The sequence below is a fragment of the Populus trichocarpa genome, chromosome 6 (genome assembly GCF_000002775.5).
Source record: "Populus trichocarpa isolate Nisqually-1 chromosome 6, P.trichocarpa_v4.1, whole genome shotgun sequence".
NCBI classification, from domain to species: Eukaryota; Viridiplantae; Streptophyta; class Magnoliopsida; order Malpighiales; family Salicaceae; genus Populus; species Populus trichocarpa.
The window spans coordinates 23,681,734-23,695,866 of NC_037290.2; the positions used below are offsets into that span (position 1 = coordinate 23,681,734).

Consider the following 14,133-nt stretch of genomic DNA (forward strand, 5'->3'; position numbering starts at 1 on the left):
GATATTATTTTAATTAATAAATTTAGCAAACACAACCGCGTAGATATCACATCCTGTAAAATTAAATATCTTGATTTTCATCTGTTTCTTGATTTTTTTTTAATTTTTACTTTTAGTCATCGTTTATAATTTTTTTATTTATTAATACATATGGTTTTTAATTTAATTGAATATATGTATGTATAAATTTTTTAATTTTTACTTAGAATTTTTTAAAATATAAAAATATGTTAAAAAAATCTATATATAATTTTTTTAAAAAAAAATATCTGAATCGGTGAAATAGGGTCAAATATCTAGCACTCCTGTACCCATGTAGCAAGACAGACTTTTCATTAAAAAATAATATTTTCAAAATCACATACACATCAAATCCTTCAAATCATAGCTTTGTTATGTCATCTCACATCAAAAGAAAAATATGTTCATTTGTCATGATCATGGTATGGATTTGTAATATGCTACGTTTGGTTTTTGGGATTTATATTTCACATTTCATTTTATGTCCTGATATTTACGACGAGAGTTGTAATACAAGTGTGGAGATTTGATTTCCATGTAAGCATTTGGTGTATAGTATAATGCTATTCTTCGGTTGATTGATGTTGAATTAATGATTGAGAAACGGTGGTGACTTGATAGTGTTTTGAAGGTGATTTAAGTTATTACGCGAGACATGTATATGTTTTCATTTGATTTTAATTCGAAAAGTAACAATTAATTATAATTATTCAAATAAAAAATTGATAAAAAAACAATAACTATGATCATAATAATGATTTAAAAACCCATAGATTGTTTATAGTAAGAAAATTTTGAATACTTGCTACGTCCAGAAAAAAAATTTCAATAGCAATTAGCATACAAGAACTGTCCGTTTCGATTTAATAAGTTAATCAATGTATCAATCAATTCAGGTATAAACCAGTTCGGGGTGAAAAAATAATAATGAAAAAGCTTTATTGACTCAGTTGAAAACTTATATTAACTTCGTGATCCTAGTCGGACCTGATTAAAACTCAATTATCATTGATTTTTTATTAAAAAATATATTTTAATTCTTTAAAAAAATTAATTCCAATTACTCTTTCTAACTTGTAACTCAAGTCTTACCCGATCAATTCCTGAACCAACTTATAAAACCATTAAACTCTTTTGTCAAGATTGTTCACTTCAAGATGAAGACATAGTTATTAAACCTGGCCTGAGGTTGACCTGGGCAAGGAACAGGGTTCTAGGTCATACAATATGACCCGGGTCAACTCGTAAAAATAAAAATAAAATATTTTAGATTTTAATATAAGGATTTGTTTCTCACATTGAAAAAATATCATCTTATCATTTTAAGTTAAAGTATTTAAACTAAAAATATTTTTTAATTTCATTAAAAAAAACACAACTTTCTTTTTATATTATATATATTAATAGATTTCCAAACTCAAATTGAAAAAATAAATTTTTTTTGGTGTTTATAGAATAAACTTTAATATGAATTATTTAAAAAAAAAAACTATAAACTCACGCATATAAAATTAAGCCAAGCAATGCTTTTTTCTATGGACCTTTTGTCTTCATTGATAGGCTGAGTAATATTTTACATGAAATGCTTGCATTGAAAAAAAAAAAATAAAGGCCATTGCATGGGAAAATGTGAACATGAAAAGAAAAAAAAGAAAAAATAAACAAAATCTGGTTTCTTACTATTTCACCTGGTCATCCAGGTTCTAGTTCGACCCGACCTGGATTGACCCGATGAGTCAGGTAAATTTCTCCAGGTTAATTGCAGCTCGGGTCTTTTCAAATTCAAACCCGGCCAAAGTTACCGACTAGAGCCCCAGGTTACCCGGTTACTGAATCAACATGCTGGGCTGAACTGGGTAGGTTTTAAGATCTTATAGCTGTAGGATTAGAGATTTCTAGACGCGTGCAAGTATCGAAAAAATTGCCCAAGAAAATTCGGGAAAGACATAAAGATTCAAAACAAAAACAAAAGGAAAAGGAAAGTTACTGAATACTAACACTGACAGATTTGAAGGGCACGCCAGCCTGGAGAATCGTTCTATTTCTGCCCTCCTCCCCAAGTAACACTTATAGGCCTCTAAATACGTGGTCGAAGGAAGACTAAAAATTGAGAACCAAATCTTGAAACTACCGTCCACTTTGTCGGCCTTTTTCATTCTTTTAATTAACTCTAGCGTGAACCAACCCTCTCTATATCTTCTCTCGGTCTAAAGTAGAAAAAACCAGATACAATACCCTTTATTTTATTATTACATGGTCCCTCCTTGGACCATAGTTAGTGGTGCCTGCCTTGACCGTAACTTGTCTCTCCATAACCTTCACGTCAGTTTTAATTGATTCTTACATAGGCTAGCAGGAAATTATAAAAGTTTTGGCAACTTGGTCAATTACAAGTGGCTTTGAGGAGATAACTTTAAAGATTTTCGGCAGATAAGGACGGCTTCCTATCTGTTCATCAACATCCACGTCAACCATCTTAATCTTATTGGACATGACCCTTGGTAGAAGATAATGCAAGGGGGCTAATTAATTAATTAATCAAATCAACTGATGTTGCTTTTAATTTATCGATAACAATGTGGGAAACCCATCATAAACCTGGACACTGTGGATTCAAGCTAAAAGGGTGAAGAGATTACTGACGTGAAAGATCAGAAACAGAAGATGATCAGACCAGGTCACAATGACACAAACCTTTGATCAGCGGGAACAATCACTCGAGAGAGCATCGAGTTTGAATCCACCTCTCTCGTATCGCCGTCTCAATTCCACAACAGGGATATGCAAGATCTTCAAAACAAGGATCAAGCATGAAGACAAATCATCACTTTTATAGAAAAACAAGTGAATTTTAGTTAGTTACCAGATAAGCCCCCCTCTGGTTTTGTTTCAAGCAAACACAGAACTTCTCCCCGGTAAAAGGAGAATGACTGACCGTCAGTCCAGTTTCACTTCCCACACCACCACATGGTTGAGAAAATTTGGTAGTATTCTGATCTGGACACTGGAAATTTTAACCCAGGAAGGCAAGGAAAAAAAGATCACTCCAAATTCAACTTGAAATATAACATTACATTGATTAGAATAATAAACATAAGGTAACTTACAAAGATGTAATTATATCCGGTAAAATTAGACAAAATGATCATTCAAAGTACAAATCTTTAAGAAGTTTGATGAACAAACCACCACCCGTTCTCCGGCAGAACCCTAAGAAATACTTCATTTATTGCTTTACAAGAAAAGGCTCGCATCTTTTTTTTTCTCCTCCCAAAATGCCCACAAAAACGGAGAGACTATTGGTATCTCTCTCGGCCCCTCGACAGCATCATATTTACACACCAAATCACCACCTTCATATTCACAAAAGTCAGAATAATCAAAAAAATCGGAAACTCCATCCTCCCTTCATTTCACTTCACCAGCTCAGAAACCCACCCAACATCTGGACCCGAAACACCCGAGTCACCTCGGTCACGGTCCACCGAGTTCTCTTTACTTAGCTTGGCATATATCTTTGCCCTTAAATCTCTCCCAGACTCCACCCTCTCCATTGCAGGCTCTTCCTCACAAGTGACCCCATCGCCCCAGATATCCAACTGACTAAGTCCAGACCGACTTGCCATTGTTCTAGTAGGAGTTGAAGGCAGGCTACAGAAACCGGGTCGTAGTGATGACCCACGCGGAGACCCGAATCTAAATCCGGATTGGACTCCCCAGGAACCAACAGGAGATCCCATTTTCGCCTTCCCAACCTGCAGTCCCCGCATCGAAGCAAGAAGCGCACTCATGGAATTTAAGGATCCGGGTCCAGAGCCGCCTATCACCTGTGGACTGACTGGAGACATTGGTGGCGAGTCAGATGGTGGAGAAACTGGCGGTGAAGTCAAAATCGAAGTCGGAGATGAAACAAAAATCCCAGCTTTAGTCATGTAGGAGTCAAAAGGATGTATAACCGGGGACCCAAAATCATATTCCCCCGACCCGAGTCCAGACCCGGATCCATTTCCCTTAGGACTCTGCTGAGGAAGGAGTCTGAGCTGTTCCGGAGTGTGAGCAAAAAAACAAACCCTGCGGCGACAAGCAGGTCCATCCTTACACGGCTGAGTGCGGTAACGGGCCGGATGGAGCCAGCACTCAAAGACACCGTGAGCAAACTCACATGCATCGCCTTTCTTGCAGCCACCTTTCCGAAACTCCGGGCAGGCCGTTCCAGAGTAATGATACCTTCGTGGGTCCCTGCGCCGCGCTTTCTCGCCAGGATGTGCATACGGACACTCAGTCCAGTCATGTGACCGGCCACGTGCACACCTTTTCACTTTGAACTCGTACATACGGAAGTGATCGCATGAGAACGCGTCCACTGGTAAATCTAGTTCGTCTTCAAAAGTAGGGTCTGGCTCGTTTGACGGAAGGTAACGGTGGAGAGACGTTAGAGAATCGAGGGCGTTGAAGTTGGTGAATGGAGAAGTCGGGATTGGGGACAGCGAGGGAGACGTCGTTGTTTGCTCTTCGTATGGGTCCCATTGAGGGATTTGAACGGTGGGATTCGAACGGTGATGAGAGAGTTCTCCGATCATCATCATTGTTTGGAGTCTTTGAACATTATTTGCGGCAAAGGAAGTAAGTGAGGGAATGAGGAGTTGATGGCATGGTTATCGAGGATTATAAACTGCTTGATTTAGCCATGGTTAGGTTAACTTGACTGTGGTTAGGTATTGATAAATGAAAATATCTACCGTCCTGCTATTTTTTAACGGTGGTTACAGTAAAGGGATTATATCTGAAGACTTTGAAAATGTTTGATGTGAGTGTTACAGCGATTTTTCCACCGTTGATCTTTAGTTATAATCGATGGGTTCCTTTATTAGTGATCTGTTGGATAGTGAGTGTTGTGGAGAGAGATGTTACAGCCTTGTGATTCTATCAATGCTCGTTGTTTGTCGAAACAGGTTGCTCGCTACTCTCGGACCATTGGATATTTTGAGGTAGTTATCACGTATCTGAGGTTAATCGGTGTGCATCTCGTGACTGTGGGCCCACCTAGTTTTTAAATCAACAAATGTTAAATGTCACTATGCATGCTTATAGAAATGGAACATGTAATAATTGTGGATTTTTTTTTCCAAGGTTTGAAGCACTCGGAACAAATCCGATCGAGAATGGAAATTCGAGATCTTTTCAACCTTTTTGTTATCATTTTCATTGGAATTGAATACTTCATTTTCAAAGAATGACCCCACGCATAGCTTGTTTTTTATAATTCACCCTATTAAAAATAGGATAATTACTTTATTTTTTCCTCTTGTTATTCTAAGTAATTTGTATATATAATACCAGTCTAGTATATTTTTTAAAGAAATAATAAGCTTTTATATATGCTGACTTAAATGTATAAATCCATGGAATTAGGGAAGAAAACGTATCATTTTAACCCAGATAATCCGTTTACTCTTGTATACTGAGTTCATTTTTTCAAGTGTCGTTTTAACAAATTTTCACCCTCGTTTGCCTTTATATTTTCATATCTTCTCCCGTGTTTTCTTTTTAACATTTTTTTATACAAAAATACCCAACAATCACGAAGAGAGAATTTAATTTTAAAAATACTTACAAAATAAAAAGGTTAACTTTTAGAAGAAAAAAAAATGAAAATCCTAGAAAAACTCAAAAAATAAAAACCTTTAAAAAACAATGAAAATTTTGAAAAATCAAGAAAAATCAATAACTCGTAAAATATGAAGAAGAAAAAATCATGCCATGAAACCTCATAGATAGAATATTTTTTATAGCAATAAAATAAATTTGCAAGACATCATTTTTAAAAATTTCCATTATAACGGTTATAAGGGGTGAGCAAAAAAACCTATTAAATCAAGAAAATTGAAAAAAAAAAACCGAAAAAACCGAACCGAACCGAATAAAAAATAGAGCCAAACCGGAAAAAAAACCGAGCCAAACCAAAAAAACAGAGCCGAACCAGTTTGAACGGGTTTTTGTCCTAAAAAACCGAATCGAAACCAATCGGTTTGAACTGGTTTCGGTTTTTTTTTAAAAAAAATCAGTTTGATTACTATTTTTTTATAAAAACCGAACCGAATAAAAAATTATCACCCTCAGTGTCTTTTATATGTAATTTTTTGATGACTTGTTTTATTTTGTTTAGATGTTTCAACTTCTTACGTTCCTATGTTTTTTTAAAAAATAAATTCCAGTTTTATAAACTCTTTTATTTTATGGATTTGTATGATTTTGTCAAGTTTGCCGGATTAATTTATTTTTTATGTTTTAAAAATTTATTTTCAGGGGTGTTATAAGGAGTATTTTTATTTAAAAAATTAGCAAAAAGATATGGGAGAAAATACTGATATATAATAACATATAAGAATTGAAAAATCTTTTAAAGTATATATACATTAACCTTAGTGTCATAAAAAGCATTACGAAATTTAAATGCTAAGAACTATCTGTGTTTTTACATATAAGTTGTTATAATTACGGCACACGTGGTGCCTCTGCTCAATAAATTAGAAGCACAACTAGAAAACTAATTCTTTATTTTCAGTTACAATTGTTTATCCTCAAAATGAGTGGATAAAATTATTATTTTTACAGTTAAACTATTATTTTACAATAAATTAAAGACAGCCTTTATTGAGCATATGCCCGGTCCGTTGTTTTGGATTGTGACTTCTTTAAATAATCAAATATCTTGTTGTAAACCTGTTGTGCCATGATTAATTAAAAATAATATAGCATTTTTTAATACAAAGTCGACACAAAAATAGAACGAAGGGAATATTTTTTATATTTTTTTGAGCTGCCATGCTCTTAAAAGAAATTATGCTGTCTCATCTTGATCATAATGGTATTTCAAATATTTAATAATATCTTCATGCCAACACAAGATTAAGAAGGTACCTTTTTTTGTTTTTTCTCCCAAGACAATTATGCTTCCTGAAAAGCTTGTGCCCAAATATATATATATATATACATATATATATAAAAGAAAAAAAAACAAGGAGACGCCTTTTATGTTGTTTTTACGAACCAATGTGCTCCTTGAAAAAGTCGCATTGTTTTTTTATTGATCACTTATGTTTAATTAAAATATCATTGTTAGAACAAAATTAATATTAAGGAGATGAATTATGCGCTTGTCATAAAAGCTGCGTCGTTTCATCTTGCTTGATTTATTATCCACAGGTATCATTTGATTGGATAATTAAAAAAATATTTGCACTCGGTATGTTGTTTCAAACGTATGATTGGATTGATGAGTAAAAATAATCAACATAAACAGAGATATATTTGATCAAAGAATTCTTTATCAAGAAAATAGAAAACTTTTAAGAAACAAAATAAAAAAATACTCCATTTTTTTATATACATTCAAAACAATAAATATATTGCATGCAAATCGCATCACACACAACTAGTTAAATTTGATTTTGTCGTAGTTTTATTATTTTTAAATTATATAATTATTATTGTTTTTGTGTTTTTTATAAATATTTTCAAGTTTATGTAAGTAAAATAAAGTGTTAATAATATACTATATTGATTAATGGTGATTTATGGATTTTATTTAATGTTAATCAAGGTTTTATAAGGTTAGTAGTTAGAAAAACTATGGAAAACAAGATTGAAATACCTATTAGGTTTTAGTATTTTTGTTTTAGGAATTTCTCCAGTATTGTTTTTTTCTTGACTAGAGGTAATGTAAAATTTTATACATTAGTATTTAAAATATATTATGATATTCAAGTATTATTATTACAATAGTAAATCAAAAGTTTTTAAAAAATCATGTTTTTATATATACTTATTATAGATAAAACAAATTAAACGGAGATTAAAAAGTAATCGACAAGGCCAAAAAATCACGGAATATCGCGATAAGTCTAGATCATTCTTCATGGGTTGATAAATTAGAGAAGTATCGAGCATGTTCCTGCAGGGTTGTGGAGACCTTACACTAAAGGAGTGAGGGAACACGTGGACGGCAAGCAGGAAGTGGCAGCCATGCGGAAATGGGAGCATTAAGTTGGGTGGGTGCACTGCTGCCACCTGTCACGACATCTCTGCTGTTTTTATGAACGCATGAGCTACTTGGCAGTTACGGGCCCGCCAAAGATGGTGGCATAGTAAAGCGAGGCACCCTCGTGCATTGTAGACATTCCTTCCTTACCTTCTTTAACTTGCGCTTCTGCTCCAGATATTTATTTACGATGATACGACGTCGTAATAGCAGATCAAGAAAGGAAAAGGGAGAATTAAAACCATGTTATTGAGAAATCGCCAGGCTTAATTCGACCACCAGTGCAGACTAACAGATGGTTCATCTTTCTGTTTTTTTTATCAGGATCTGGAATACAAATATCAACTGTTTCGTCGTATGATTAAAATTCTATGAACTAGGAGCTAGTTTTGCTTTATTTTATTTTATTTAGAAAATATCATTTGAAGATATCCTTCTTGGGATTGACGTGAATCTTCTTTTTAAAAGTAAGAGTTCTGCCTTATTTTATTCTCGAGCATGCTTATATATCTTGCACTAACAGCAAATTTAATGAAATTAAGGTTGAGAAATTGAAATACTTGGTAGCTTTTTCAACACTATGAGTTTTTTTTAAAAGTGTTTTTGCATTGTTGGTCGGTAAGATCAAGATCTAGTTTTTTTTTTTTTTTTTCAATTAGCATGTGATGGCTAAAAAATCTGATGAGAAGAAGGCTGTCACCCTTATCCTTTTTTGTTTCAAAAAGGAGAAGAAAAATCATCCTTCGATATATCTCGAATAAAGCCTTTTATGCAAAGATCATGGAGTAAGGGTAAGTTTCTTGATCGTCTTCCGAAGGTTTAATTTAATTTCTTCATAGTCCCAACATAATGACACGAACCATATATTTCTCTCCAATTCAGATAGAAAATAGAAGAAAAATAATAAAATAATATTTTTATATTTTCTAAATTTTATAATACCTTTAAAACATAATTTTATTTTTCTCTACAACTAGTCTCTCGGCGATAATTTATTTTCCTCTTTTTTTTTTTTCATTCTTATCCAAACAAGAGGATGAAAATCCCTTCACCGAACTTTCGTTCCTGACCTCTTCTTTCTTCCAAACAAAGATTTACCCTGTCAAGGGAAAGGCTGATTGCAAGGAATAAAATCCCTTCATTTGCAACTCCATGATCCGTGGAAATGAATGGCAGGGCACCACAGCCATCTGTTAGATAACGTGGGAAGTTGTGAGACAGCCAGACAAAATGAGCCTTCCGTACAAGAATATCGAAATCTTGCACGGACACGAACTAGAAATAAAAAACAAATTAAAGAGAAAAATGTGAACGATCACGTGACACCGACCTCGTTTACGGTCAAAGGGATGTACACGTGGTTGGTATCACAGTTAATATTGCTGTTTCCTCACTGACACTCCATGAATCTAGACGACGACAACAACAAAATCTTCATGATGCCGACATTGCTTTATCTCTTGCCTTTACTGTTTGGAAAAAAAAAAAGGAGGAGAAAACTTGAAGATTATCCATATGAATAGTATAGTTTTTGATAAATTGGGCATTTTTTTAGATGGCAAAATTAAAAAAGAAATGGGTGAAAAATCATAGTTTAATGAATGATGTTGTATTTTATAAATGTGATAGGGTTAAAATATGTTATTTTTAGCTTATCAAATTTACTGGTTATGAGATATTTAATATCTAAATATTTGATGATTTGCGTAATGACACAGTGGTAGTTTAGAAAATATAATATAAAAAAACTCCTGTAAAATTTGAACACGATCCAAATTTTAGATAAAAAAATTATGATTATTTTGAAATTTTATTTTGATTTGGCACTGCAATATCTCTTCTTAGGCTTAAATCTGTCTCACTAGTTTATAAATGTATATATTAGGCTTTTTACCTAAGCTATTTGAAGTATATCCTCATTTAGTTATGGCAAATTCATACTTGACTGCTCTAGATATAACTTTTTAAAATTTTAATTTGAGTCTATTTTTAAATTTACGGTTTGGACAAGATAATTTTGACTTATAAAACATATTTGAAATAAAAACTTTATAAAATTATAATTTTTATATGAAATGGTCGATCGGTTAATATAATTTGATCCAACCAGTTGACCAATTAAAATAGAAGGTTAGTGTGTGATCATGTCACGCTTTAAAAGCAAAACATTTACTAAATATGGTTATAGTAGTCGTGCTTTCAAATCACGACATAATCAAATTATGTTATTTTATCAAATTATTTTAAGATGATGTTATTCTGATAATGTTTTACGCTAATTATGCTAACCCCCAAAAAAAAAACCAACAGTTTTATAATTCAACGTGGATGTGAATGTGAATTCAGGGTAAGATTTAAGATATAAGTCAGAAAAGTAATCAAATTATGTTATTTCATCAAATTATTTTAAGATGATGTTATTCTGCTAATGTTTTACGTTAATTATGCTAATTTTATCCAGAAAAAAAAAACCCAACAATTTTATAACTCAACGTGGATGTTGATGTGAATTCAGGACAAGATTTAAGATATAAGTCAGAAAAGTCGATTTATGCTTATCTGAATCAACTCATTTTTTTAAAAAAATTTAAAATAATATTATTTAGATGATAATTTTTTTTTCTGTTAAAAAGATTAATAAGTTGATAGTAAAGTTTTTAGCGGATGAAGTTGGAGTTGACTGGGTTATCATGTCACCAAATCAACTGAGATTTTTGTTTTTTTGTATTTTTTTTCAACCAGGGAGGTCAAGGTCTAGAATCGTTTGCATCCCGGGTCAAATCATCAGGCTGCGCTAGGCTTTGAAATACAAGTTAATAAAAAACTTGAGACTGAGACCTTGTTCCGAGCTAATTTAGTTAAATTAGATAAGAAATTAATACGATAAAAAATAAATAACTTAACTAAATTTTTAATAAACTGACTAGCTTGAAAAATCTATCAAGTCGGTATAAAAAACAAAATGGCTCTGTTTTTATTTAAGACAAACAACTGGCAAAGAAGACTAAAACTCATTAGCTGATATGATGATCAAATAATTTGAACTCTTTTTTAAATCGTTACCAAATGGAATTTGATAACAAATACATCTTTTGTCACTCACATTGGTTCATTTAGAATGTTGCATTGCTAATCAGATAGGTGGTGACTCAATAATAAAAATTAGGATTAAGAGATTTATTTTCTCTGTGGTTTTAGGTTCGAGTCCTGTGGTTGCTCATATAATGGCCACTGGAGGCTTACATAGTCGTTAACTTCAGGATCCGTGGGATTAGTCGAGATGCGTGCAAGCTGGCCTGGACACCAATATTAAAATAATAATAATAAAAAAAAAGAATGTGGCGTTGCTTCCATGGAGGAAGGTTACGCTCGGCAAAAGGGCCTCGAAATGCTACAGTTCTTCTTAAATTTTCTGTGGCAGCGGCAAGTGTTCTCGGATACTTTCGCACACCGAAATTATAAGTTATTTTCCAATCACATGCTAAGAGTGTCACATAAAATATGGGCTATGCACCCGGTTTTTTTTATTCTTTAAACCTCCTCGAAATTCGAATCTTGGATCATAACATGGTCTGGACCAAAATTACTGCATATAACGAGGCCGTCTTCTTTGGACTCTACATTTCAATGATAACCAGTAGAACATACTGAAATCTTCAAACTTCAAAAGTAATTAAAATGTTTTTTTTTTCAAATGAACAGAAGTTGTTTTCTTTTAATCTAGAGATTAAGTTATTCATCATCTACTTATAAAAAACGTACTGGTAGCTCACTAAGACTGATGATTTCACAAATAATGTAAGTGATAATGTACATTAAGTTTTTTAATAAGTATTATCATAGTTGAAGTGAGTTCAATCGCGGAATGAATTTAAACATATATTGAACTATATAAACCACTAAAACATTAGTTTTTAGCCAATGCGATATAATAAATCTGATAATAAAAAAATATATACAATTATTAGCGTGAAAGGTATCGAGCAAAGAAAATAGAGAAATAAAAATTTCAAAGAAACCGTAAATATTCATAAGTTAAGTGAAAAGAAAGGATATAACTTAATTAATTAAAGTATGAGTTTGCTCCCTAGAGATTACTATGAAAAGAAATCATATTCGCGTTCTATAAATTTTAAGGTCACTGAAGCCTCATATGATTGTTAACTTTAGGGTCGATGAGATTAGTTGAGGTATGTATAAGCTAACCCGAACATCCACGTTAATAAATAATAAAAAATAATAATATAGGTTATTACAACTTGAAATAACATGACTGTTGGATGACTAACAATTTAACTTCTGTTATTTATTAAGGAGAAATAATTATATTTAAACGTGCCAGTTGCTAATATTTGAAATTAATACTATCGATATATATAAATGACTCGTAAAGAGGCCTGCAGTGAGATCTATAAGAGAAAATCCGTCAACCATGACACTTACATGTGAATTATAAAAATGTTAAAACATTTTGAAAAAAAATAAAGGAAGAACCACAAGAGTACACGTCGAGACACAGATTTCGAGCTTAAAGTGTGATTCAACAGTCAATTAACCCAATAAATGTGTATTTTTAAAGTTCATGAACGGTTTACGTGTATTCTTTTTTTTTTTTTTTTTAATATTGTTATTTTTTAATACTCAGCATTGCTTTATGAGCCATTAGAGGTGTGTTTGACATTATATTTCGAAAATATTTTTTAAAAAGTTTAAATTTTTATTTTATTTTAAATTAATATATTTTTGATATTTTCATATCATTTTGATATGTTAATGTCAAAAATAATTTTTTAAAAATAAAAAAATATATTATTTTAATATATTTTAGAATGAAAAGTATTTTAAAAAACAATCGCTATCACATTTCTAAACACGCTATATATAATAAAAAGAACTTTTTCTTAGGATAATTTACCTTTTTTTCATATATATTATAAACCATTTTAACAGTAACATATGAAAATATTTTACGGAACTACAATTTTTTATTAAATCTTGGACCCTCTACTGATCAGTTATTTTGATTTCTCTTTGCCATTTATTTTTTCATGCATACTGGACACGATAATTGTTCTTAAAGAGTGTTCATTAACACGCATCAAGAATCAAAGATAATAAATTATTTAGGTGGTGGTTCAGTCGTAAGAGTTTGGGATCAAGAGATTTGCTCCATTTGTGATCTCAGGTTCAAGTCCTGTGATTGTTACATGATCGTTAGTTTCAGAGCTTGTGGAATTAGTCGTGCAAACTGGCCTAAAAAAAATCAAAGATAATATATATATATATATATATATATATATATATATATATATATATAATGTTACTATCACTAGGGGACAAGAAAGGAAGTTACTTTTTATCGCTGAGAAAGTCAGAATACTTTGTTAATGTGTTTGGAATTGAGAGCTCCACTTGTTAGCTTTACTTATCCACTTAAAACTAAATAACAAGCTTGGCAACGTTTTCCTATAAGAAAGCTAATAGCTGTGATATAAGATATGATAAAATTATAGAATTTATTTTAAAATAAATTAAAAAGTTTAATTATAGTGAATATAATATTAAAGGCTAAAAATAAAAATATTAAATTATAAAAAAAACTTGAATAAATCTATATCGATGATCAATATAATACCTTACAGTAAAACATGAATTCAGATAAGTAAAAGAAAAATGTTAAGGGCGTAGTAAGATTTTTTAAAAAATAAAAAATAAATCTGATTAATTTAATAGTTTTTAACCATTTCATAACAAACATTTTATTTTTATTTTTATTTTTATTTTTTCTCGCATTGAGAAGCCTGTACAAGGTAATTTAACTTTCTTTCTTATTTATATTTTCTTTATCTAATAAAATTCAAGCCATGTCAATAATTTCCTTTTACAAAAATAGTACATAGTGATTTTCAAAGTAAAGTTAAAAAAAATATCTTCACCTGGAATCCATCGTGTTGTCATCCATCACATAATGGATCTTTTACCCCGCAATTCCTGGCATTTCTTTTATTTATTCAGGGAGGAGAGAGTACTGAAGCACATTCCACCCACGTAAGCATCATAGACTTGTATGC

The 14,133-nt window shown here is 31.7% G+C and overlaps 1 protein-coding gene across 1 annotated transcript; it reads right to left on the reverse strand.

Annotated features, from left to right (window-relative positions):
• Positions 1-3,072: 3,072 nt before the first annotated feature.
• Positions 3,073-4,815, reverse strand: LOC7462281 (zinc finger CCCH domain-containing protein 20). The gene has a single exon (XM_024604259.2). It carries the CDS (start codon positions 4,605-4,607, stop codon positions 3,435-3,437), a length of 1,173 nt encoding a protein of 390 aa, XP_024460027.1. The 5' UTR covers positions 4,608-4,815; the 3' UTR covers positions 3,073-3,434.
• Between the last annotated feature and the right edge of the window lie 9,318 nt (positions 4,816-14,133).